This window comes from Malaclemys terrapin, chromosome 9, assembly GCF_027887155.1.
Source record: "Malaclemys terrapin pileata isolate rMalTer1 chromosome 9, rMalTer1.hap1, whole genome shotgun sequence".
In the NCBI taxonomy this organism is placed as follows: Eukaryota; Metazoa; Chordata; order Testudines; family Emydidae; genus Malaclemys; species Malaclemys terrapin.
The window spans coordinates 49,546,813-49,573,518 of record NC_071513.1 but is presented as its reverse complement, the minus strand read 5'-3'; the positions used below and the strand labels follow the sequence as shown (position 1 = coordinate 49,573,518).

The following is a 26,706-nucleotide window of genomic DNA, read 5'->3' as shown; positions in this document are numbered from 1 at the left end:
AGGAACAGCACAGAAGTGCCTGACTGCAGGGAATGGGACAGGCACTGAAAAGACTTGAACCAAGCAGTATCCCCCAGAGAGCACACACTCTTCAATTCCACAGGGGCAACGTCTATGCCTGGCCAGAAACAGGCAGTGCTGGACAGTACATGCCCTTGGGACAGGTGTAGAAAAAAAACTTAGAATGAGAAATGGGACAGCAAAGGAATAAAACTTTGGCAGGGGGAACTGATTGAGGAAAATGAGAGGGAGGTACCTCAAACACTATAATAAAGCCCAGGCGAATTGCTAGTAGGTTCCAATAGGTTAGCGAGTACCTTCCGCTCTCATCCCTGTATGCACGGTACCTGGGGAAGAGAAGATAACATTGCACCTAGATGCGTCACAGCTGGGAAAGAGGAGCCCTTGCATGTCAACATCCTCAGGGCAACCACTAGTAGTCTCACTCCTACAACTTTGCATTCTGTGACTTCATCCACATACGTAATCACTCTTAAGGATTAATAACTGCTGGCATTTATCTGACCCATGAACTGTCTGGGTGTAAGGCATGGCTAATGCCAACTCTCCAGGAGGGAGTATGTGCCCATTCCTCCAGGACTGGCAAGCAGCAGCAAGGTAAATCAGTCACAGTAGAAGTAGCTCAGTTAAAAAAAACATTCAAGTTCCTTCAAAACTGATTTACAACAAGAGCACAAAGAGGTGAGCCCCCACATACATGAAGGAGGACCCGAGTGTCACTCCCCTAGGGAAGCTAATGCTGCACTGCCTAACTCAGGTGTAAATTGGATGTGTCTATGGAATGGTGTATCTTTTGTCCCCTGATAAACTGAACTAGCCTTTGGGTCTCCCTTCCCTCTCCCACCCCTTGCTGCATGGGGCAGCATTCTCAATAATTGGTGTGAAATAATCCTGTGTGAGACCTGTGCTAAAGTAAGTGGAAACAAAGCATGTGCCTTCCTGAGCCCATCTTTCACTCCCAAACATGGCTGGGGCCCCACAGAGGAGAGAACTGCCCTGAAGAGAAAACAAACACTAGGAAAAATCAGAGGTTGCCATTCAAATGGAGAATGGGAAGGAGTTTTGTCCTGAGGGCCCCCCCCCAAAAAAAGCAGCTGAGCTGGGACTCCTACCTGCACGTGACATTGTGCTGTGAGGCAAAGTGCTTTGGAGCATACGCCAGGGTGAAGTTAACATAGCCCTGCAGGTCACTGGCGCGGGTGTACTGATAATACAGCCGGGGCAAGAAGTCTGAAGTGAAGGCAATCAAGAAGGCCTGAAATAAGGAGGAAAACACTAGTGCTACAGCCAGGTTCCTACCACATTACAGATGTCCACACACCTTTTCAGCATACCTGTTTGAGCCTCAAGCTAAGTGTTGTTACTCTGAAGCTTTGTATGACTCTTGCGTTTGGCTGGACCACCTCTCCCAGACACCAACCCCCCACCCAAACTCTGATCCTGCACTTCCTACTGAGGCAAGTCCCCAGTGAAAGTTTGGATTGAGGCTTGCCAGCCCTGCAGGCAATTATAGCAGCAAGCATTTATTCTTCAAATGCAGACACCCTTCAGTACTGCACAGCTCTCACTGGTCATTGAAAACCAGTCCCGTTGTGCTTGGGAATTAAGCTGCAGAGATGAGGAACCTGTCAGAGCAGGCTGTGTCAGGTAACACTGCTCCAATAGTAGAGTACCTTTTTAAGGGGTTACTGAGCCAGAGGCGTGAGCTGTAGCAGCCCTCGAATCTGAGCTTGGTTCTTTCACATACGACCGCTCTGCATACGCTCCAGTTACTATATCGTGTCTACAGACTTGTATCTGCCAAGTGGGATTTCACTAACATTCTCTTTAGTTCTGGCTTTCAGTCCCCTGTCCCCAATACTGGCCTGCTCAGTGGCTGCCTTCAAACTCCACAATGCTACATGATTATATTAACTGTCAGCAACGTGGCTGGCTGTGTCTGAATGCTGGGAGCTGGCTTCTCCTCCCTCTCCCTCACTGCCCAGCGCTACTCACGTTACTGATGACAGCCAAGTGGGTGATGACCTCCAGGATATAAAACCAGATGCCAATGCCCTGGGCCCGCTCAGCCACAGGACGACGGTACTCGCAAACAAACTTCTGTGCATCCAGGCGGATCTCCACCCAGTTGTTGAGCAAGGCGAAAAGGGGCGCCAGAGGACAAGCTGCCACAAAGATAGTGATGAATCCAAATTGCAGGACTGTTGTGCAGAAGGAAAGAATCATGAGAGCTCACATTCACAGTGGGCAAGCAGAGCAGAGGATGGCTTGTGTGAGCTGTGTTCAGCAGTGATCGTGGCCTGTCTGGTCCCCCTTCCCCTCCCCATCGTCTCTGGTTTCTGAAGGATAAGAACAGGGAGTCCCCAGGGAATATGTTGCAATCCAAAGATCAGTGGGCCACTGTTTGGTTTGTTCCTGGAGATGCACTGGCCTCTGCTTTCCATCTGTAATAGGCTACCAGCATCACCTGACAGATCCTGGTAAGGAGAAGGAGCTCCCTCAGGCCATGAGGCATGCTTTACTAGTATAGGAATGCCCGTATGGTGTACCAGCCAGGCACTCCTGGCATGAATGCAACTAGACCTGGGGGTACCAGGATAGTGAAACCTCCGCCCATGAGCCAAACAAGCTAGACTGGTAAAAGCTGAGCTGGTATAACTGCATCTACATGGACTTCTGCTGGCACAGCTCTGTCAGCCATCACCCCTAGCCACCTGACTGACACACCTGGGCCGGCAGCAACCATAGTGTGGCCATGGCCGAGCAAAGGGTTTGGAGAGCTAGCACTGATTCACTGCTGTGATTGGCTCCAGCAGGGAGGTGAGAGGAGCCTTCAGGCAGAGGAAGCTGCGATGTGGAAAAGATTGAGCTGGAGCCATGGGTAACTCCAAGCCTGAGATGGATGGAGGCTTCCTGTGGGATATTCTGTATATCAAGTCAGACCCAGCAGGGCTGTTAGGCAGGGTGAGATGGGGCAATAGAATCTGCTGCATAATCCAATTTTCTCTGCCTGGGCTCCAATTTCCCCTCTCGGAGGCAGAGTTGTCTCTCTGGGGTCAGTTTCACAAGGCTACCACCTCTAATGCAGGGTTTCCTTAGACCTTTGACTGCAATCCCAGAGCTCAGAATATTCAACACCAAGGCTAGGCAGGCGAGTTCACTCTCTAGGGCTTCACTCAAGTGAACGTGCTAGAGAAAGTGCTGCTTCCCAAATCATCACCACTAGCGGGCACCAGAGAGCATGTCAGCGGGATAAGTGATTGATGCACATGCAATCAACACTATCGACTGCAAAAACTTCCTCCCTTGAGGAAGTCTCTGACCTCCAGCCTCTTCTACTGGTGCTGTCAATGATCAGGTGACCCTGCTTGGCCAAGACACTTTGCTAGTAGTCTCCCAAAGTGGCAGACTTGGTATTTGGTTCCTACCCATTTCCAGGTACTCGTCAAACAGCCCCTCACAGACCAGGAGCTCGTAGTTGCTCTCCCAGGGCACCTGCTGCGCCAGGCCCAATTGGGCCTCCTTGCTTTTCCTCTTTTTGGATCGAAGCTTGTACTTCTGCCACCAGCCTTTCAGCTTCCTGGGGGAGCAGAGAAAGGGTGATGCCTCAGCAGACACTGCAGTGGCCAGTCTCACTCTTACTGGCCTGATAGGCTCTGCTGGCTCGCCAAGTTGCCCTGGCATTTTCAGGCAGCTAGCATCAGAGGGACCTTCGGCAGTGCTGCCAACACACCCTGACCCAGCCCTAGTGCCAGCCAGGAATCCGGGGTGGGGGAAAGTGTCTTTGCTTTCCTATTTTGAACAGGGCCAGACTCTCTAGACAGGCTGGACTGGGCTTGGCACCAGAGTAGGATGGGAGCAAAGGTGGTTTTAAGTCCCCTTTCTGTGTCGAATTGTGGGGTGAGGCCCCAGTGAAACACTGCTCTAATGCATGCCCAGCAGCCCATGGTCTGGCAGCTAGGGATCATTGGCAGAGATGCCTTTGCCCTGGGAATGACAGAGGACAAACGTGGAGAGTCTCGGTTGAGCTGAGCTTGGACATTACTCCAGAAAAGCGCCATGAAAATTCCCTCCCAGCTCCAGCATTCCTGGCCTGGTTCACTTCCCCCAATGCCTCCTCTGGCAGGAGCCCATGATGAAGAATCCTTGGGCAGACAGAGCTTGTGGGCAGGAGGGGGGGCAGTGGCAGTGGGAAGCCAGAGGCTCCATAATGCACACGGTTAACTTGCCGTGAGACCTATTGCAAAACAACTTTATTCTGCTTTGACTGGTTCACGTGGGCTGTGGATCCCCCACTCTCATTATCAATCTGTCACAGCAACGCCCACCAGTGGTCACAACCTGCAACTTTCCCCTCTTCCTTCACTAGTGGGAGGAGAGGGCAGTGGTCACAGGCCCTGGCGCATCTGGGCACTGGACCTGTCTTAGCTCGGCCCCATAGGGCAAACCACAGCCATCAGACCACTTGGGGCAGGTGCTGCAGCCACCTGCCAAGCACAAGACAAGCAGATGGGGCCGCACACACAGGTGTCTTTACCCTGATTGAGTCCCCCTCCCCCTGGTCCCTGTGGAGCTGGGCTCTGGTCCTCCACCACCCCCTGCCCTGATAGCACACTCGGTACTTACGGGATGACAATTTCCTGCATGTTGTTAATTACTTGTTTCCCCACCATGATGACCAGCAGCTCTTGGGCGAGTTCAATGAGACAGCCGCCAGCCCCGCACTGGGTGGGTAGGACAGAGGCACATCAGCTCCGCTGCACATTGCCCTCAAGCTCAGAAGGTTCGAGTGGGGGTGGGGGGGCCCTACCAGGTTCCACCTCCCACAGGAAAGGCTACTCCTGAGCCACACACGCTGCCCTAACAGCATAGCAGGCTGGTGCACTGTGGCCCCCAGCATCATTGCCATGTCCTGGCGTCAGTGGTGTCCCAGCAGCCAGAGGAGCATGGGGAGGAGGCAGCCTGCAGCACCAGGCCCCCAGCAGCCATTCCCAACCCTCAAGGTAGCCCCAGGGGCCGACTTCAGGGTGGGGTGGGCCAGGAACAAGTGGCCCCAGCTGCTGCCACTAGTCTTTGGACAGATGAGCAGAAGGGGCTCTTGAGGTGGCTGGGGCAGGAGTGGAGTCTGACCACCCCCACTTATCTTTGGTCCTGGGGGGGATTAGCAGCCAGAGAGGGGGATTCCCCAGGCATGCTGTGAGCAGCGGCACGGAGGCAGCAAACAGGGCGGCTAACAGGGGAGTTTGAGAGGGAGTTTGCAGGGGGAGGTAAAGGGGGAGGCAGGAGGGCGCGGTGTGGTGTGTGCTCTGAGTCCACAGGTGCTGTGGGCTGAGATTACAGCAGCCATGAGCCAAGCAGCAGCAGCAGACAGAATGCAGATGGCGGCATGTGGAAGCTGTGGTATGTATATGGTCCTAGCAGGGGAGCTGGAACACAGGTATGTGTGTATGAAGTGTCGCCTGATAGTGTTACTGGAGGAAAAGATTAAGGGGCTAGAGATGCAGGTAGATACCCTGGTGGAGTTTAGGCGGGGGTTTGAGCAGCTGATGGAGGACAGGCAAGGAGGAGCTGAAGGAGACTGCCCTGCGGTGCAGGTAGAGGCAGAGGACGGTGAGAGGGGAATGGAAGGGGGAGAACATGGGAGGTGGAAGCATGTGACTGTGAGAAGCAGGCCAAGGAAAAGAAGGGCCAGTGAGGGGGGAATAGAACTCAGGAATAGGTTCGAGTGCTTGGATAGCGAGGTGGAGGGGCAGCAGGTGGCGGCTGAAGGTGGGAGAGTGAGGAAGAAGAGAAGAGCAGCTAGTCCAAGAGAGAGAGGGGAGGAGTTGATGGAGACAGCACCAATTCTGGGCCCCGGGAGGAATCAGGAAGGCATAAGGGGGAGCTTAAGGGAAGATAGGAACAGGCACAGGTCAGGACTAGAGGGATTAGAGACTAGATTACTAGATCGCACTGTTGCCAGGCGAAGGCAGGTGTATGTAATTGGAGACTCTTTACTGAGGAGATTGGACAGGCCTGTGACCAGGGCAGACCCGGAGAACAGAAGGGTGTGCTGTCTACCTGGCGCAAAGATACGCGATGTGGACCTGCGGTTGAAAAGGATCCTAAAAGGAGCAGGTAAGAACCCCTTGATAATACTTCATGTAGGAACGAATGACACAGCTAGGTTCTCGTTAGAGAGAATCAAGGGAGATTATGCCAGGCTGGGGAAGACGCTCAAGGAGATAGAGGCTCAGATTATCTTTAGTGGGATTCTGCCCGTTCCGAGGGAAGGGCAGCAAAGGGCTGATAGGATAGTGAGAATAAATAGTTGGCTAAGAGAGTGGTGCTATAAGGAGGGTTTTGGGATGTATGGCCACTGGGAGGCTTTCGGGGACAGACACCTGTTCTCGCGGGATGGGCTTCACCTGAGTAGGGAAGGAAATAGACTTCTGGGAGGGAGGCTGGCTCATCTTATCAAAAGAGCTTTAAACTAGGAAGTTTGGGGAGATGGTTGGGAGATGCACAGTTAATCTCCACGCCAGATTCCAGTATGGAAAAGGTGAGTAAAATGAGAGGAGAAATAGCCAGGGAGATGAGATTGGAGATAGGAAGGACGCAAGGAGGCCCGCAACATATACTGCTACTAATGGGAGACAGGCTAAACGACATACATTGGGGTGTTTATACACCAATGCCAGAAGCCTAGGTAATAAAATGGAGGAATTGGAGCTCTTGGTCCAAGAGCTGAAACCAGATATCGTAGGAATAACAGAAACGTGGTGGAATGGCAGTCACGACTGGAACACAGGTATGGAGGGGTATGCGCTGTTTAGGAAAGACCGGAACAAAGGTAAAGGTGGGGGGGTGGCATTGTATGTCAATAGTGAAATAAGCTGTAAAGAAATAATAGTGGATGGATTAGATAACACAGAGTCCGTCTGGACAATACTCACACTGGGTAATAGGACTACTAGAGCCTCTCCGGGGATAGTGCTTGGGGTGTGCTATAGACCGCCGGGATCGACCCAGGATATGGATAAGGAACTATTTAATGTGTTTAGAGAAGTAATTACTAATAGAAACTGTGTAATTATGGGGGACTTTAACTTCCCGGATATAGATTGGGGAACAAACGCTAGTAGCAATAATAGGGTTCAGATGTTCCTAGATGTGCTTGCTGATCAATTCCTCCATCAAGTGGTAGCTGAGCCGACGAGGGGGGAGGCCATTTTAGATTTGATTCTGGTAAGTAGTGAGGACCTCGTTGAGGAAGTGGTAGTAGGGGACAATTTGGGCTCCAGTGATCATGAGCTAATTCGGTTTAAAATACATGGAAGGAGTAACAGAATTAAGTCAAAGACTAGGCTTTATAATTTTAAAAAGGCTAATTTTAACAAACTAAGGGGACTGGTAAGGGAAGTGGATTTGGCAAACGTATTAATGGATCTAAAGGCAGAAGAAGCCTGGGATTACTTCAAGTTAAAGATGCATGAGCTGTCGGAGGCCTGCATTCCAAAAAAGGGAAAAAGATTACTAAGCAAGAGATTTAGACCGAGCTGGATGAGCGACCGACTCAAAGGGGCGATTAGGAAAAAACAGAAAGCGTACAAAGAGTGGAAGAGGGGAGGGATCAGTAAGGAAATGTACCTAAGTGAAGTCAGAGAATGTAGAGATAGAGTGAGAAAGGCCAAAGGCCGTGTAGAGTTGGACCTAGCGAGGGGAATTAAAAGCAATAGTAAGAGGTTTTACAGCCACATAAATAGGAATAAAGCAAAGAAAGAAGAGGTGGGACCACTGAAGACTATTGCCGGAGAGGAGATTAAAGACAATCTAGGCATAGCGCAATATCTCAATGAATATTTTGCATCGGTGTTTAATGAGGCCAATGAAGGTATTAGGGATACTAGCACCACTACAGAGGGGCATTCAGGATGGGGGATTACCGTATCCGAGGTAGAAACAAAACTTGAATGCCTTAATGGGGCTAAGTCGGGAGGACCGGACGATCTTCATCCAAGAATATTGAAGGAATTGGCACGGGAAATAGCAGGCCCATTAGCGATAATATTTAATGAATCTGTAAACTCGGGGGTGGTCCCGTTAGACTGGAGAATAGCTAATGTGGTTCCTATTTTCAAGAAAGGGAAAAAAAGTGATCCAGGTAACTACAGGCCTGTTAGTTTAACATCTGTAGTGTGCAAGGTGTTAGAGAAAATTCTGAAAGAGAAACTAGTTGAGGACCTGGAGGTTAGTGGCAATTGCGATAAATTACAACATGGTTTTACGAAGGGCAGATCGTGCCAAACGAATCTGATCTCCTTCTTTGAGAAAGTAACGGATTTATTAGATAAGGGAAATGCGGTGGACCTAATATACCTGGATTTCAGTAAAGCGTTTGATACAGTACCCCATGAGGAATTATTGGTTAAACTGAAAAACATGGGGATCGATATGAAAATCCAGAGGTGGATAAGGAATTGGTTAATGGGGAGAATGCAGCGGGTAGTATTAAAGGGTGAACTGTCAGGTTGGAGGGAGGTTACTAGTGGAGTGCCTCAAGGTTCGGTTTTGGGACCCATTTTATTTAATCTATTTATAACTGACCTCGGAACCGATTGCAGGAGTGGGCTGATAAAGTTTGCGGATGATACGAAGGTGGGAGGCGTTGTAAATTCGGAGGAGGATAGGGATATCCTGCAGGGAGACTTGAATGAGCTTGTGAATTGGAGTATCAGAAATAGGATGAAATTTAATAGTGAAAAGTGTAAGGTGATGCATTTGGGGATGACTAATAACAATTTTAGTTACAAGATGGGGACGCATTGGTTAGAAGTAACGGAAGAGGAGAAGGACCTAGGGGTCCTTGTAGACCGCAGAATGACTGAGTCGACAATGCGACGTGGCGGTGAAAAAAGCCAATGCTGTCTTGGGATGCATTAGGCGAGGTATATCTAGTAGGGATAAGGAGGTCCTGCTTCCGTTGTACAAGGCGCTGGTGAGACCTCATTTGGAGTACTGTGTGCAGTTCTGGTCTCCCATGTTTAAAAAAGATGAACTCAAACTGGAACGGGTGCAGAGAAGGGCCACTAGGATGATCAGAGGAATGGAAACCCTGTCGTATGAAAAGAGACTAGAGGAGCTTGGGTTGTTTAGTCTGACAAAGCGAAGGCTGAGGGGGGATATGATTGCTATCTTTAGAGGGATTAATACAAGGGAGGGAGAAGAATTATTCCAGCTTAGTACTAATGTGGACACAAGAACGAATGGATATAAACTGGCCGTGGGTAAGTTCAGGCTTGAAATTAGACGAAGGTTTCTGACCGTCAGAGGGGTGAAATATTGGAACGGCCTTCCGAGGGAAACGGTGGGGGCGACGGACTTGTCTGGTTTTAAGATTAAGTTAGATAAGTTTATGGAGGGAATGGTTTAATGGTAAAGCATAGTAGTCAAGGAAAACCAAGCAATGGTAGGTAAATAGTATAATGGCTGACAGGGGTCAGGCTGGAGACTCTTGCCTATATGCTCGGGGTCTTACTGATCGCCATATTTGGGGTCGGGAAGGAATTTTCCTCCAGGGTAGATTGGCTGAGCCTCTGGAGGTTTTTCGCCTTCCTCCACAGCATGGGGCAGGGATCTCTAGCAGGAGGGTCTCTGCTGATTGAAGTCACTTAAAACAGGATTGGGGACTTCAACAGCAGAGTCCAGGGAAGGGGTAGGGACGGTTTTATGGCCTGCAGCATGCAGGGGGTCAGACCAGATGATCATAATGGTCCCTTCTGACCTTAAAGTCTATGAGTCTATGAGTCTATGCCCCTGCGCCTCTCTGCGCTATGCCCACATCCTGCCTGGGCCTTCCTCACTCCCAGAGGAGCCTGTGTGTCAGTCCTGTCAGAGGTCTTGGAGGCAGCGCACAAGCTCGGGCTGGGGCCAGGCCAGGAGCCCACTACACTGGCACTGAAGCTGGCTATGGCCTCCCTCCTCCTCTGGCCAAGGCTGTCCTGAGAACTTTGGAGCCTTTCCCCATGCACAGTGCTGGGCAGCAACTGGGGTGTTTCCTGCCACTCCAGCAAAGGGTCCCCATTCTGTTTGGCAGGTTACCTCACACTGTCCCTCACCCGAGACTCCAACCTCCTTTTAACCCCATGCTCCGGTGTCCCTAAACCTCTGATTGCCAGACACTGCTACTGGACGATGGGGGATGGACACTCACTAATTGCCCTGTTCCGTTCACTCCCTTTGAAGCACCTGGCACTGGTTGTGTCCAGGGCCGCCCAGAGGATTCAGGAGGCCTGGGGCAAAGCAATTTCGGGGGCCCCTTCCATAAAAAAAAGTTGCAATACTATAAAATACTATATTCTCGTGGGGGCACCTGTGGGGCCTGGGGCAAATTGCCCCACTTGCCCCCCCCTTCCCCCCCAGGCGGCCCTGGCTGTGTCAGGACTCTAGGCCAGAAGGACCATTGATCTGACCCAGCATGGCCTTTCTTATGTTCTCAACCTTTATCAGCTGATACTTACGTCCTCGTTGCGGATCCCAAGCAAGGTCTTGTAGTGCCCTGGGTAGCCTACAAACCTGGAAAATCCAGGATGGCAAGACAGAGTAATAAATCCACAGCTGAACCCCTTGCTCCCCCTCATCAATCTCTTATTCCTCCTGAGGCTACTCGGGAGGTGGTGCTGTCATGCACTGTGCCCTCTCCCACATCCCAGCCACCCTTTTCCATTGGGAGGCTGAGGACGCCACTCAGCCAGTCCTGCTGGATTGAATGAGACAAGGTCAGACCTACTTCATCTTCTTCTCCCTCAGCCCACATCTGAAGCCAGCACTGACGATACCCTGTGGATGTGCATGGAGGCCAGCTCTGCCTGCCAGGAACATCCCGTGATGGAAGCATGTGTGTCAGGAATTTCTCACTCACCCTGTGCCCTGTTCTTCCCAACAGAGGGGAAAGGAGGGACACAGTGCAATGGTGCATGTCTGAAAGGAGATCATCAAAGGGCACCCCTGGACTTGCCCCTCATGTTAATTTCATCCCTTCCATGTGTGAGAGGCATTTGAAGCAAAACTTTAGCCCACTACATACAAGGATGCTGGCTGCAATTACCCCCAGCACTCCCCTGTTTACCCCTCTGCTTCAGATCCCGTTTCCATCAGTTCTGGGGAGCAGCATGGTCCTGGATCAGGCCTGGGCTGGAACTCCAGCCCTGCGTGCCATCCCCAGATCTGTCACTGCCCTGCTGTGAGACCTGGGCAGGTCACATCACTTGCCTGTGCCCGTTTCCTCTCCCACCCACTGTTTCAATTGTATGCTCCTTGGGGCTGGGTCTTACTGCGTGTGCAGCACCCGGCAACACAACGGGGCCCTGATCTTAGCGGGGGCCTCTATATAAAATAATGGCGGTTGGGGCCTTGCAACAGGGTCCGTCAGTTGCTGATACAGCAGACCTTCCCCGTGCAACACAGCGACAGTCTGGCTTCCCTTCAGAATCCCAGCTCTGCACACAACAAGCACCCTCATCAGGGAGCAGAAGCCCCAAGTTGCCCAAGGAGTCTCAGCTCTGAGCTTTTGAGGGGCTTCCCCATGGACATGTGCTTCCCAAACTCAGCTTCCCACACAGAGACCCCTCTGATACAGGACCCCCAGCCCCTCAACAGTCTGAACAACTGGCTGTGTGTGCCATGGGATCATACACTGAAAAGGCCATATAGCTCTCCGACATGCTCACTGCACACCTGGACGGATACAGGGCTGCTTTAGAGCTACACAGGCACAAGGGTGGTTTCTAGTTGCCCCTTCCCACATTAGAATTGTGCCGGGAACCCCCACATTCCATCGCATGCCACTCATTGCCTCTAGATGGCAGCAGTGCTGCAGCTTCCCTGTCTCTCTCTCGCAGTGGTTCTCAAACTCCCCCTCCCCCCCACATACACACCCCACCCCCCGCGGACCACTTGAAAATTGCTGAGGGTCTCGGCAGACAGGGCCGGCTCTAGGCACCAGCAAAAGAAGCCGGTGCTTGGGGCTGCACATTTCTAGGGGCGGCATGGCCGGCGCCAGATGCCGCCCCTAAAAATGTGCCCCGGCCACCCTAGCTCACCTCCACTGCTGCTGCCACAGCGCGCGAAACAGCTGATTTGCGCGCCACTATTCGCCCTCCCTCCCAGGCTCTCAAGCCTGGGAAGGAGGGGGAGCAGCGGCGCGAATCAGCTGTTTCGCGCGCCGCGGCAGCTCGGGGTCTCCCCCTCCCTCCCAGGCTCTCAAACCTGGGAGGGAGGGGGAGATCCCGAGCGGCCGTTTCGCGCGCCGCTGCTCCCCCTCCGTCCCAGGTTTGAGAGCCTGGGAGGGAGGGGGAGACTCCAAGTGGCCGCGGCGTGGGCGCCGCTTCTCCCCCTCCCTCCCTCCTAGGCTTGAGAGCCTGGGGGGAGGAGGTAGGGCTGGGGATTTGGGGAAGGGGCGGAGTTGAGGCGGGGCCGGGGTAGGGTAATTAAAGAATGGGGGGGCAGCCAAAATTGTTTTTGCTTTGGGCGGCAAAAATCCTAGAGCCGGCCCTGTCGGCAGACCACTTAATGATCTTTCCAATGTTGTTTGTACTGTTAGCTAACTATTGTAAAGCGCTTTGGATAAAAGCGCTATGTTAAAAAAAATAAACTTTTTTTGTTCTACAAATAAAAGCACACACCTCATATTTTAATATCAGTAGTCTTACCTTTCTAATGCGATGGATGTGCCCTCTCCCCCCGTCCGTGGCAGCCCCCGAGCTGTGACTGGGAAAGGGGTGGGTCTCTGCCCCACCCAGAGCTGAGGCTGGGAAGAAGGGCCGTCTCTCCCTGGCAGCCACAGCCCTGGAGCTGGGGAAAGTCGCCTCTTTCTCTGGACACCGCAGCCCTGCACGTCCCAAATTCCTCCCACCCCCTCTTCTCACTCCACTGCCCCCTTCCAACTATTCCCTATTCCCCCCAAGGCCACCACCTCACCTTACATGTGCATCTTCTCCAGGGTTCAGGCACGTAATTAGTGGAGCCACACCTGCGCAGCTCCACTAATTAGGTGAGTGGCCCTTCATTGTTTCATGTGTGGCCACGCACCTTAGAGGGAACTATCCGCGGACCACCTGAATGGAGCTGGCAGATCACTCATGATCCGTGGACCACAATTTGAGAACCACTTCTCTAGGGCTATCCACTGGAACTGCACATCACCAGGTCCCAAAGCCGCTTACCTCTGGGCCAGCCACAGGAACTCTAGCCACCAGCTAAAATGGGATTATGTTTGGAGGAGAGGGCCATGCCCCAGAGCTGGGGGATGGGTGGGGGAGGCAAGAGCTGCCCTCCCCTGGAGATGTCTTACCTTCCCTTGAAGAATGCAATGTAGATGGGAGAAGAGTAGAAATTGACAAACTGGAAGACAAACACTTTGAAGGTGAAAGCATCTTCGTACTTCGTCTGAGTCCGGTGCATCTCTGTGGCAGAGCAACACACACAGACAGCATCAGCTCTGCCCTGCGGCAATATTCAAGGAGACTAGCAGCACTTACTCCTGTCACCCAGTAACCATGGCAACAGCATCCCTAACAGAAGAACCTGGATGACTGTGTGTTGTTTAGGAGGCTTTTTTGTTTGATCTTTAAGATGTCTGTATTTTTAAAACTTCCAACAAATGCATGGTCACCTAGGATTTCACGGGTGTTATGTTATGTGGTGTGGCCATGCAGAACGTCATAGCGACAGCCAGGATAGAACCCAGTCCCTCTTGTGCACAAGCCCACGGCCCTGATTCTTGAGCCTATGGAGAATCTCGATTAACAGTCAGCAGTAAAGGGCCTAGGACACACACGTGTACAGTTCTGATTCTGTCTGGCAGAGGGCAATAATGTTGTACTGTACCTATAAACTAGCTACTAGCAAATTCATTAGATTATTTTTCTTTTTAAAAAGGCTAATAAAGATCATATCCTTTAATATTATTTCTAGAGCTGGTCAAAAAAATTGCTGTATTATTCTGCAAAAAAATTAACAAAAACATTTTCATTTCCTGTAAGTTCAAAATTTTCGGTAGAAAATATCCAACACCTGTCACTAAATTTCAGTTTATTGATTAAATGAAAATCAAATCTTCCCCTCCCCCGCCCCACAGCCAAAAAAAGAAAATTTCAATCAAAATGAAAATATTAATCAAAAAGATTGTTAAAAAAATTCAGCCTTCTCTAATTATTTCCAGCATCCCTCTGCACACACAATGCTTTTCCCAGGCATCCGCCAGCATTAGCCCTGGACCCTCAGAAAGCCATTGGACACCTGACTTCAGGACTCCTGCATTGCAACTTTTGATGTTTTGCCCTATGAGACAAATTCCTTCCTTGTGTCACACTATCTAGCTTGCAGGACCTAAGACAGCACTCATGAAAACTGGGAAAGGTGGCAACCTGGTGACCCTACACCAAACACCTGCATTCATTCCCTGCCTTGGTACCTCTCTACTTTGATCTGAGCCCTTCCACCTTTATCAGTTCCTGACCTGTCTGTATCCTCGTCTGTCTGCCTTTTCCATTCTGCACCTAAATCCAATTTATTTTAGCAGCCCCTGCTTAATGGCGTAAGAATCCAGATGAAGACAATGGACCAGATTCTCTCCTCCTGTGTGAGTGGGTGTGATTCCCTCTCAGATCAGATGGCAGTGTTTCACACTTGCTTTGTGCAGGTGGATGTGAGTGCAATGAAAAAGTTGCAAAGGAGTGGGGAGCCAGGCCTGTCAGGAACTGTCCCAGGGAACCACAGTTGAAGTCTGTGCAATTTCCCTTCCACCACTTACCCCACTTGGTAAGGAAATGGGCCAGTGCAATGTAAATTTTAGAGAGGATGAGGATGAAGATTAGATTCACCACTGAGCCCGTGAGGCTGGCAATACGAGATGCCTAGAAAAGAGGAGAGCAGAGGGAATGAACCAGAACATCCCCTGGGGCTTGCTCAAGCCCATTAAACCCCAGGGCAAAGCTGGCTGCATCTACCTCTTACCGATGCCACAAAGAGGAAGTTCCCAGATCTTGACACAAGGATGCTGACGATCGCCCGGTACAGGATAATGGAGATCAGAAACATCACAACCACAGCAATCTGCAAACACAACCCAATGGCCATCAACTTGCCATCAGGAACTACAGTGTGTTTGGGGGAGCTGGGCTTGCTCTGATCTCTGGGGGCACTGGCAGCTATGGGAGAGCCACGCAGGCAGTAAGAGGCAAACAGCATGCAGAGAAGAGGCAGTCATGCTAGGAGCTGCAGACTCCATGAAAGACCTACAGAGCCAGGCACAGGGCAGCGGCCTGCAGTGCCCTTACCATCATGATGATGATCATCAATCCAGCCATGACCCGTTTTACGCGGTTCTGCTTGGGAAAATATGGCTCCTCTGCTCCAGTAATTGGGTTCTCCATCGTCATGGGAGCCATGGCAGTGAACTGGGGTCGCGGCCGCTCCTAGGACAGTGGGAAAAGGCATCACTTTGATTTGGCTTTGTATGGCCTTGGGAGTTCAGCTGTGTGACGGAGGGCCAGGCCTGTACCTCAATGTCCTCGAAGTCGGAACAGTCCCAGCGGTGCGCCAGGGTGGCGTTCATCCGCTTCCAGTACTCCAGGAATGTCACTGCCCACAGGGACATGAAAATGCTGAAGAAGATGGTCCCACCGTGGTCGAAGAGGCGACCTGCCTATGGAGCAAAGCAAGGCGAGTGAAAGGAATGCTCAGGGGACCTGCAGGAGGAAAGGGATCCTAGGGTGGATCCTGAGAGCAGCAGAGTGCTAACTTTCTGGGTGTGTGAAGGGAGGTGAGGGCAGGAGAGAGAGAATGAGTTTCCCTCTGGGACAGACTGGGAGGTTCCCCAGGGAAAGCATTGGGGTTTCGGTAAGAGACAAAGCAGCACTGGAACTGATCATCTACAAGAATCAGAGTGCTGGATCAGTCTGAGTCCTTGGACCCAGGCTAGAGCGCTCCAGAGGCAGCAAGGAGATCAGTGGCAGCACAGTGCACAGCTGATTTGCCCACCTGTTGCCAGCACCAGACCCATGCTGCTCCCAAACACAAGTCGTGGCATGCCAGGAACAGCGGCATGGGGACAGGGTAGACAGCAATTGGGATTCCGGTGTCTGATCAACCAGAGCTGCCTGTGCTGCGCTGAGAAGATGACGGCAGGGTATGGCTTTGGGGTGTGCAGGGAACAGTTCACAGCTTGGGGCCCCATACAGGCTTCACCCCAGGCTCAGAGCAGGACCCGTCCCACTCTGAGCATTCATCTCTCCCTGCACAGGGTGGGGGCCTCAGCTTCAGACAGGCAGAAAGGGAAAGAGTCTTTCCTTATTCTCTCTGGATTTGCTTGAATCGCCCTGGGAAGAAGTTGGAGCCACATAGAGAGGTCACCCTCGCTGTCTGAATAACCTTACCTCAGTGCTGTCAAACGCTCCTGCTGGCGAGAGAAAGAGCTTTGGGCCAGATCCCCAGCTGGTGTAAATCAGCCTAGCTCCACTGGAGCCAATGGGCCGATCCCCACCTGGTGCAAGTCTGGACCAAAACTGAAGTCAATGGAGCCATGCCAATTTACATCAGCTGGGAGGACTGGTCCATTATGTAGCTTACAGAGGGAGATAAGGGATTATGGTTGTTGGGCTAAAGCGTAGAATCTTGCGGCTACCCGGCGCAGCAGAGGCTTGCTGTGCAGAGCAGATCTCCATCCTGAGGCAAAAAACGTCCATGCGGTAGTGTGAATCTGCATAGCCAGTTCAAGCTGCAGAAAGCCTCTTCTGTGCTCTGCAGTGCTTTCAACACACACTGGAGCAGCACCTGAGAAGGAGCTGTCCCTGAGATCCGTCTCTGCTGCTTCACTCCATGTGCAAGCAGCAAAGTGAAACGGACCCCTTCTCATCTCTGCAGCATGACCTGCTCCAGCACCAAAAGGGAGAGACCTTGTACACACAGGGAGAGGAGAGGTGGGAGGGAATCAGAGAGGGAATGCAGGAGGGAACAAGGAGGGATAGTAGGGGGAAGCCAAGGAAGAGGCAGCGGACCTGGGGAGGAACAGACTAGGGAGGGGATGCAAGGGAGAAGAGAAGGTGAAGTGGGGAAGAGGAGCTGGAGAGGGATGGTTTGGGGAGGTGGGATGCCAGCGAATGTGCACGTCTGGGAGGAGGGAGACTAGAAAGAGGGGAAAGGGTCCAATGTTGCTGATGGGAGGGAATGAGGAAAGGTCCTGGGGGAGGTGAGTCCTGGTGCTCTCTCCTCTCATACAGCCGCATGTCCCCTGAGATGTCTCCTCTAGTGTCATTAAGATGAAAAGGAAGAGAGCAAATCCCAGCACATTGTGCTTGTGCAAACAGCCTGGTTATCGCCCCTCCCGGTGCATAAACACAGCACCTCCCAGCCCAGCCAGGCCCTGGCGCAGGGGCGAGAGAGCTGTGCACACCTGGGCACTCTAGCAAGCACCATCTACACAGGAGACTGCAGGATATTCTCTCTTCCTGGCCCTCCCCTCTGGAAATTAACCACTCAGAGCCACAAACCTTACCTTGAACATGCTGCAGATGCTGGAGAGCTGCCAGTGTGGGCACTCCTTACACAGCGGGCACATCTGGTACTGATCCTCGCTCTCACAGATCTCCTGCCTGGGGCAGGGGGGAGGCAGACAAGGAAAGAAATCAGGACCATGGTACATTCTCTGCTCTAGGCCACCCTTTCGCCCCTCTTGAGGCCTCATTCTTTCCAGTGATGCAGGACTAGCCAGGATCCCATGGGAGCCCATAAACACTGATCCTTAAATCAGCCAGAGGGTCCTGGGGGAGCGAAGCTGCTGAGCACATTCCTCTTGCAGGTCCCCAGGTGAGAGCACGGCACTCGGGATCAAAGCTGGGATGCTCACGTGGCAGCACAGAGCACTGGCCTTTGCTGCTCATCCTTGCCCTGGACAGAAACACCTCATGGAGCTTTCCCGCAACAGTTTCCTCTGGTTAGAGTCTAGCCATTGCCTCGCCATGTTGGAACCTGGGACCAGACAGCAGAGCCATGGTGCTGGGAGGAGCGGGCGGCCACATGCTGTGAAGACCTGGGTGACATTTCCCTGCAGGGTGTTTAGGGGACTTTGACCCCCTCGCAGTTGGGTTATTCACCAGGAGTTTTGCTCGGAAGCCTGTGAGAAGCCAGGTTTGCTCGACAGTGAGCATGCATTTTGGGGGTGCTGTGGCCTAGTGGACTGACCTCAGGGGAGGCAGCCAGGAATTGCTGACTTCTGGGCTCCCCTGGGGCTTCCCCCACATCCTCCAGGCTGGAGACAGCCAGTGGGAGAGGGAAAGAGGAAGCAGGGACAGAAAGGGGAGAGAGGCTGGCACTTACGCAGGTATGTCGCTCAGCATCAGAAATATGCCTGCAATGAAAACCAGTGTCCCCACAACTGCCGCAGGCAAGAGCCACCCAGTGTAGAAACCTAAAGAGAGGGAAGAGAGAAGGCCCGTCCCTCAGACTGGGAGTCTCATTGCAAACACAGGACCTGTAGCCAACCTGCACCCTCATCTCAGCAGCACAGCCCAGTTCAGAGCCCCACATTCCTAGTGAAAGCAATTGCGGAGCGAGGCACTGCATCCCAGCAGCTGAAGGAGAGTCCCCTGCTAGCCATTGTAAAGGAGGATTCCCACCATGTTCTGCACCACGTTCTCAGGTCACTTGCGGAGCGGGGCCTTCCTCCCATCTACATGCGGGTAAAAGGGGAGGTTAAGGGTTATCTCACCCTGGCATTGACTTCAAGAGCCTCCTGCTGGCTGTGTCGTCACCCTGAGACGTGGCCTCCAGAGAGAGGCTGGGTTTGATAATGGCCGTAGGGCAGGACTTTCAAAACCATTCAGTGCTGGCTCAGTTCTGCTCCTACGGAGCAGAGCTTGCCCAGTGCTGAGTGGCAGTGGGAACCCCACCTTCATGTCCAATGCACAGGGACAACGATCCAAGTTAATCAAGTCTGGAGGCAGGGCAGAGTCTGTTACGCTTGCCAGTATGCCAACGATTATGTTCTTTGGCCATACATCAACTTTTTGTTTCTCCCCCTTCCAGACCTATTTTTAATTAATTTTGTCCATTTCTCTCTCCTTTTTCTTCTATTCCTTCCCTCCCTTCCTATTGCACCTTCTCCCTCCAGTGACAGGCAGTTGGAATGGATGGTGTTCCTGGGGGAAGCCTCAGAGAAAGGATGGGGGGGGGGAGGTTGCATGTAGATCGAGGCTCCAGCTACAATCTCTGATCAGGAGTGCCACAGCTGGGGTCCCATCATGGAGAATGTCTGTCCCAGCTTGTCTTGATGGGCTGTGGTGAAGGGATGAGCGTCCTGGTCTACGGAGGGCTTTGTAGATTAGGACTAGGACTTGAAACTCAGCCCCATCACAGACAGGGACCAGCAAAGCATCCGTTGCTCCTGCTTGGTCAGCCATGTTCATTTCAAACGCATCCCACAGCTTGGACACGACAGGAAGGGCTTCTGGCCATGGGAGCTTTCGGGCTGCTGCTCTGTGCAAGAGGGACAGCTTTCCTTGCCTGGGACATGGCAGACAATCCCAGTACAAGATAAACAAACGCACCCTAATCTAGCTTCTCTTAGCAAGCCATAGCAGGAAAGGGGCAAGAAGGATGATTAGTGAAAAATGGCAACCTGAGAAGGATCCTCCCTGCTCCTCTGGCAATGACACCCATGCGTCCGATGTAAAGGGTGCCCCTTGCTATAGTACAGCCCGTCCTTGGTCTGCACTGGGGAAGCAAAGCACTCTGCTTACACAAGTGATTGTTATTGTCTGCGTTGATCCCAGCATTCCCTGCAGCAGAACACAAGGAGGCCGACGCTCCAGTGGAGCATTAGCTCTTTCTGGAGAAGGTATCAGGTTAGGGCAGAGCTGGGTGCAACAGGAGGTGGTCGAGGGAGCAGTAAGGAGCAGGGCAGAACAATGCACACTGGTGCTGGTGGTGTCCTTCCGCTGCTGGCTAGAACCCATCCCTTTGTGCCACATGGCTGAAGGAGGCATTATTCTTCACCAAGCCTGATTTCTATGAGACTGGACAGTCTGATCTCCTGATCAGCGAGGCTCCAATTCCTTTTCCAGTGGGCATGAGGAACACACGGCTATCGCAACTCAGGAATTGGTTGGAGACAGAGGTGCAGGCTAGAGGTTAAAGAGAATGGGGCAGGAGATCCATGGCAGCGTATTGACATGTCTGGCTGGGGCCAGGGATGAAGGCAGGTTGTAGGGAGGATCCTAAGAGCATTGTACTCACCCAGCCAGGCAAAGTAGAGCGCGATCTTCTCTCCAAAGTACCTGCGGATGTGATCCAGTGGCTGGTATCTGTTCCATTTCCGCCACCTCGCCCAGTACTGGAAGAGGACCTGGCGCTCGGTCAGGCTCTCAGGGGCTAGCCTGTCAGCAGGTAATGCAAAGGGACCCTGCAGGGGAGAAGCAGGGAGGGTCCAACTGAGGCTGGTGAAAGCATTTCAGCTGCCCATGCAGAGCAGAGCAGCTGGCTGGGCTGGGGAGAGGGGTTTGACAGCAGCCCCCTGCCTCTCCAGCTCCCCACAGCCATGCTTCCCCAACCCCAGTTACCTCTGTGTTCTTTTGGAAATGCTGAATAAGGAGCTTTTTGAACAGCCCGGCCCCCTCCTGGGCAGAGGCCACCAAGTGCTCTGTCTTGGCCAGGGCTCCCTGCTGCCCCGAGCTGTAGATCGGAGCATGACCAAAGTCCAGTCTGGCTGAGGTAGCAGGGAACCGGTGTTAGAAAGAGGCTGTCTCCTGACTTACCTCATGCAGGGGGAATGCAGCTGCAAAGACATTCTCGCTCAGCAGCCGATCCACCCCAACCTCCCCCTGCTTCAGGTGGCCATATGGCGTCGTGGCCAGGATCTCGTACAGCTGGGGGAAGCAAAGAGATGGTAACTAACTGCTGTCACACTGACAAAAGATACAACGAGAGTCCCATGATCTCTCTCTAAGCACCGACACCAGGCTCCGCACTGCGCTATGGAGACCCGTGCCTCAAAGGTTCTCAGCAACCACCTTTCCAGAGGGAAATGGAGAATTTGGGTGGAAAGAGACTAAACAAGTTCAAATGAATTCAGGTACAAGAAGTTGGTTTTTGCCACCAATTCCAAGCCTTACTCTCATAGGCATTGTAACATTCCCTTCCCCAGACATTGAAAACTGAAAGAGAAGGGTTCGTTTTTAGTCAGCCTCTTTAAACTTTGCGTGTGTTAAAATCTATTTAACTCCAATTGCCAATGAAGACTTAGGAGAAAAGTTGTCTGTTAAAATTCAAACCCCACACTGCCCGTGAATGAGCAAACTCCTCACACTACATCTCCTTCAGACTCCACAAACAGCCTAAACCAGAGAAGACCAGACTTAACATCCCTGATATTTCTATTGTTAACAAACAAGAAAAACAACTTTGTTTGAAACACATCTTTCAGGACTTTATATATCATAAAGCAACACAAATGGGTGAGAGCTATTTTTTAAAAAAATCTTTGTAGGATTCCTTTAAACCTAAAGTCACACAAATGAGGAGGAGAATGCAGACAGGAAAGAGAAAACAAATGGCTGTTTTCTTACTTCACTATTTTCTTCTTTAAAATAAGTGGCCTATTTTCTCTGTGTTTTATAGCTGCTTTTCCATTAGCAAGGCAGTATCACACCAGCCCAGTCAATATGGTCAGGAACAAACTCACAGCACATATGTCTTGGTGTGCTCACAAATACACTGGTAATTTGCTAGCAGCCATGTTTGTATCAGTTCTGACCTATATCTTGCAAAGTGCACTTTTGACAGGCTGTAGTCCATGGGCAGACACTGCCCCAGTGGGAGAAATTCATCACATCTGGGGTTTTGACTTTCCTCATTGGAAGTCAAGTTTTTGGCACCAGGCTGCATGGCTGCTTGGCTTACAGCACAAAGAGATGGAGCAGGAAGGAAGACCCTCCTATCTTGAGGTTTATAAATAGCAGGATATCGTTGATCATTAGTGGGCTTGGCAGAATTAGATTTTTATCTTTTTATAATTAATGGATAATATTGATGTTTATTTTAAGCAGTTTTTTATCTATTTAAACTTTCAGAGTTACACAAAATTATGGGTTTTAAGCATTTTTAAAATTTTTATTAATTTAAATTTTCATAGCAGCAGGAAATAATGGGTGGGAGGGGTCAGACAATTATTTAACGATAGTAGATGTTGTGATTCACAAAGTTAAAGTTCTATAACCGTTAAAACAAAATTGACAGCATTAAATCAAAATATACAAAGTAAATATCCTTGAATCACACTCTAATACAAGCAGCATTTTTCTTACTTTACTTATCTGTGAGTTTCGCTTATGGATGGAAATATTTTTTCGTCAGTTTGCATTGTACAGTAAAATTGACCTTTCTTGATAAAAATCTAATCCTTCCATCTAACCGTTAGTTATTGTCTCACACCCTGGCAGGACATGACCAGTATGTTCAGTGACTGAGCTGACAGAGGCAGGATGGTCCAATAATTAGGGCAGTAGTCTAGGACTTGTGAGACCTGGTCCTGCTCCACCACAGATTGTGTCTGTGAACTTGGGCAAATCACCTAGCCTCTCTGTGCCTCAGTTCCCCACCTGTAAATGGGGATAATAGCTCTGCCCTGCCTCATAAACTTTAAAGATTGTGAGGTGCTCAGATACAATGAAGAGGGGGGCCCTGTAAGTCCCTAAAATAGATAGCTGATTCCCCATTACCTTGCGCACTGCAGCCATTCACACCTAGGCAGCAGAGCAGAGATGTGTGATTTGGTAAAATTTCACACCCACTTTGCACAGGAGTAAGTGACCCTCTTTCTTTAGGCTGATCAGGATCTGGGATGTGCCTAGTGCCCAAACAGCCAGGGTCACAAGCCCACTCCTTACTCAAGCTACCCCCTAAACTGAACCTTCCCTCTGCTTAAATGTCAACCTCCCTAGAGGCCACCATACCTGCCCCCAACCTAAGCCCATGCCTCCCTGGAAGCCCTGCACCCTCCAGATTCAAGTGGATAGGGTTACCATATGTCCGGATTTTCCCGGACATGTCCGGCTTTTTGGGCTTCAAATCCCCGTCCGGGGGGAAATCCCAAAAAGCCGGACATGTCCGGGAAAATTGGGACATGCGGGGCCGGCAGTGCTGGGTCGGGGGCCGGGCCGGGGGCCGGGCCAGCGGTGCTGAGCCGGGGGCCGGGGCCGGGCCGGCGGTGCTGGGCCGGCGGTGCTCGGCCGGGGGCTGGCCCGGGGCCGGCACCCCAGGGCCCGAGCCAACCCAGGCTGGAGACGCCGGGGGGGCCAGACTGGGCCGCGCCTCCTCCCCCCACCCCTTACCTGCTTCAGGCTTCCGGCGAATCAAATGTTCGCGGGAAGCAGGGGAGGGGGCGGAATTGGGGTGGGGACTTTGGGGAAGGGGTGGAGTTGGGGCAGGGGCGTGGGCGGGGCTGGGGGCGGGGCCCCGTGGAGTGTCCTCTTTTTGGACACTCAAAATATGGTAACCCTACAAGTGGGGCCTTCTCCACAACACCCATCTCTCCTCCTAGCCCAAACTCAAGCCTTGCCAGGGTCCCAAACTTGCTGCACCCAAAGCCTTCCCCCTGCGTGGCCCTTTCTGCCCGGGCCAAAACACTCAAGCCCTTCCCAGCTGGGCTAACACAAAAGCAATGAATTAGGATGATAAAGAATTGAACCAGAAGCCAAGGAGGAAGGGCCCATCTCAGCCTCAGGCCCTGCAGGACCTCTCCCTCCCCAGGAGACCCCTGGGCTGGCTACTCACTATCCTGTGCCGTTGTGTGCTGCTGAAGAAGGTGTCTTGCTCATTGCTCCCTAGGAACCTGCAATCATACACACCAGAACCATGATGGGAACATGCCCCCCAAAGTGCAACCCACAGGACAAGCCATCCTGCTTCCTCTCCCTGAGCCCACAGCCATCCACTTCCCCACCCCATTTTGCCACAGGTACAGCACTGCACCTCACCCATCCAGACGAGGATGGCCCCTCCCTGCCCTTGCCAGCCCAGCTGCAAAGAGAAGGCACTTGCAGAGGCAGTTCCAACTGGCAGGTCACCTCCTTGGCTTCACCCACCATCTCAGAGGGGCGGCCTATAGAGTCACTCTCCCAGGGTAGTCCTCTCACAGCAGCCTTGCTCTGCTGATCATCAACCCACCCACCCCACCCCTGCCTTTTGTGCACACATGGCTCCTCCTCCCTATAGGTACTTTGTGCCCTGCCAAGTAGTGGTATTTAATTCTTATCCCTTTATTGCTCAGATAGCTTCGGCAATGCGCTAGGGGTCTCAGGGACACTGACACCAACGTGCTCCCTGCCCTGAAGAGTTTACGATCTAGGCCAGAGGTGGGCAAACTACAGCCCGTAGGCCATATATGGCCCATGGAACAATCCTGTCCGGCCCCTGAGCTCCTGGCTGGGGAGGCTACCCCCGGCCCCTCCCCTGCTGTTCCCCCTCCCCCGCAACCACGCCACCACGCAGGCAGCGCTCTGGGCAGCAGGGCTGCGGGCTCCTGCGGGGCAGCGCAGCAGCATGTCTGGCTCTGGGCAGGAAGTGGGAGGGGGTCGGATAGGGGGCGGGGGCCAGGCTATTTGGGGAGGCTGCCCTAGCCGGCTGTTTGGGGAGCCTGCCCTACCCAGCCCTCCATACAGTTTTGCAACCTTGATGTGGCCCTTGGACCAAAAATTTTGCCCATCCCTGATCTAGGCAGATAATGTGCACAGGCAGAAAGGGGAAGGCAGACAACAGGCAGCTGCCTGGATGAGCACTCCAGCAGGTGGCGGAACAGGCTTCCCTGTGGGTGCCCTGCAGGCCTGTTGGACAGGGAGAAGAGGTCTCCTCTGTGAGCGGCTTGGGTAACTGCCTGTCCCATAGCCCTTGCCCTCAGGGAGACAGCAGGAAGCTCATTCCAGATGGGAAAGAGGAAAGGTGATCAGCACAAGAAAGCAGGAGTGAATGCATTCCACAGGCTCCCAGGGTTCTTACCATGCTAACTTGTTCACCTTGAAGTGACAAGTGTAGTAGTCCAGAGGCAGATTGGGAACCTCCTCATGCAGCAGGCTGGGGACAGCCAGCCTCTTCGCCACTCTGTCAGACCAGTTTGAAGCCTGATTTGGCAGGGCCTGGGCACAAGCAAGAGAAAAAGGCTCAGGAGGAGGACAACAGTAGCAGCATGATGCTGAGTCAGCATCCGGGGGCAGAGGAGGGTGGGGGAAGAGATGAGTCCCCAGCTGCATGCACAACAGCGTGAGAGGCTGGGAGCACTGGCATGTGAAAGAGGGTGAGTGGGGAAGCACTGAAGGGATAAGGAAGCTCCTCCAGGGCCTGCACAGAAGCTCACCTGCTGTCGTCCAGGACAGTTTTGCTGAGCAAAGCCCACAGGATTGAGGCCTCTGAAAACAGGAGGGCGAGTAAGTAAATACCCCCACTTCCCTTCTTCAGTTCGGTCTCCCTGTAACCTCCATCTGGCTCTGTGCCGTGTCACTGCCCAGCCCAGCGTGTGCAACACTCAGCCAGCGTGGAGTCATCCCCCCCTCACAACTCTCCCCCTGTGGCACATGGGAGCAGTGGGATGGCTTCACCCTGGCAACTGGGAGTTCCTCAGCTTTTGCAAGGATGAACTGGGCCCTAGAGGGAAGAGGACAAGTCTCGGAAAGACCTTCACCTGCAGTGGGAGCCTCAGCCGGAGATCCTCTGCATAATAACACAGCACGCTCCAGGGGGCATTCAGCAGCACATAGTGCACCACCTTCTTCTCATCCTGGACCACGTGCTGGGAGAGAAGAGGGAAAGATGGCATTAGCCACTTGTACTCAGGCCTGACATCATAGGCTGGATTCTCAGCTGGGGTGAATAAACAAGGTTCCCTTGAAATTAAGGCTGCTATGTCAATTTATAGCAGCAAGGGGCCAGCCATGCAATACTCACCTTGGCTGTGCCGTTACTAAGCCTCTAGCTAGGAGGATGTCTACACTGCAAAGAAAAACCCACAGCAGAGCTCAGGCTCACACGATGGGGCTAAAAATATCAGTGTAGAGGTTCCTGCTCAGGCTGGAGCCCAGGGCCCCGAACTCCGTGTCTCAGAGCCTGGGGCTCCAGCCAGAGTAGGAACATCTACACTGCTATCTTTAGCCCTGTAGCGTGAGCCCACATCAGTTGACCTGGGCTTGGAGACTCACTGCCTGGGGTTTTCTTTTGCAGTGTAGACGTGCCTTTGGAACCCTGCAGAGCTCAGGAACTGCGCAGCAGAGGAGCACCTGCCATATGCAGCTCCCAGATCACACAGAGCAAGCCGTGCTCCTGTTGGCAGCCACCTCCCATCACTCATCTCCAAGACAGTGCATCTCCCAGCAGGCCAGGCAGCATGAGATGGAAGAGCTCCCCTCCTGGGCCTGCCAGGAGACTCACTAGATGATGGGAGTAGGTTAGACACACTCACCATGTGGCACAAGGTCAATATTATTCCAGTGAAAGATCAGCAGATGATTCCTTAGCCACCCACCACAGCCCTGCCTCATTCCCAGCAGGCTGAAATGCTCACTGCTGCCCTGGCCCATTCACTGGGGAGGGGGCCATTTTGGAACAGGGTAAAGTTCTGGCCCCAGGCTCCATCCATTCTGTGGTACTCCGACAGCGGAAAGGGGA

At 52.4% G+C, this 26,706-nt stretch overlaps 1 protein-coding gene across 4 annotated transcripts in view; it reads right to left on the bottom strand.

The window, feature by feature from the left end:
• Nucleotides 1-26,706, bottom strand: part of PPP1R7 (protein phosphatase 1 regulatory subunit 7) — a 73,002-nt gene that overhangs the window by 1,134 nt on the left and 45,162 nt on the right. For 3 of the 4 annotated variants that reach the window (XM_054038941.1, XM_054038938.1, XM_054038940.1), the window contains 18 exons: nucleotides 25,727-25,834; nucleotides 25,048-25,184; nucleotides 23,827-23,884; nucleotides 20,811-20,921; nucleotides 20,293-20,458; nucleotides 18,376-18,466; nucleotides 17,555-17,651; nucleotides 15,563-15,706; nucleotides 15,339-15,476; nucleotides 15,016-15,114; nucleotides 14,813-14,915; nucleotides 13,352-13,463; nucleotides 10,521-10,575; nucleotides 4,648-4,745; nucleotides 3,450-3,601; nucleotides 2,017-2,222; nucleotides 1,134-1,276; nucleotides 257-347 (listed from right to left, as the gene is read on the bottom strand). In XM_054038941.1, the coding sequence (XP_053894916.1) occupies nucleotides 257-347; nucleotides 1,134-1,276; nucleotides 2,017-2,222; nucleotides 3,450-3,601; nucleotides 4,648-4,745; nucleotides 10,521-10,575; nucleotides 13,352-13,463; nucleotides 14,813-14,915; nucleotides 15,016-15,114; nucleotides 15,339-15,476; nucleotides 15,563-15,706; nucleotides 17,555-17,651; nucleotides 18,376-18,466; nucleotides 20,293-20,458; nucleotides 20,811-20,921; nucleotides 23,827-23,884; nucleotides 25,048-25,184; nucleotides 25,727-25,834 (2,109 nt within the window). The remainder of the gene's footprint in view (nucleotides 1-256; nucleotides 348-1,133; nucleotides 1,277-2,016; nucleotides 2,223-3,449; nucleotides 3,602-4,647; nucleotides 4,746-10,520; nucleotides 10,576-13,351; nucleotides 13,464-14,812; nucleotides 14,916-15,015; nucleotides 15,115-15,338; nucleotides 15,477-15,562; nucleotides 15,707-17,554; nucleotides 17,652-18,375; nucleotides 18,467-20,292; nucleotides 20,459-20,810; nucleotides 20,922-23,826; nucleotides 23,885-25,047; nucleotides 25,185-25,726; nucleotides 25,835-26,706) is intronic. The other variant, XM_054038943.1, reaches the window with a different exon arrangement.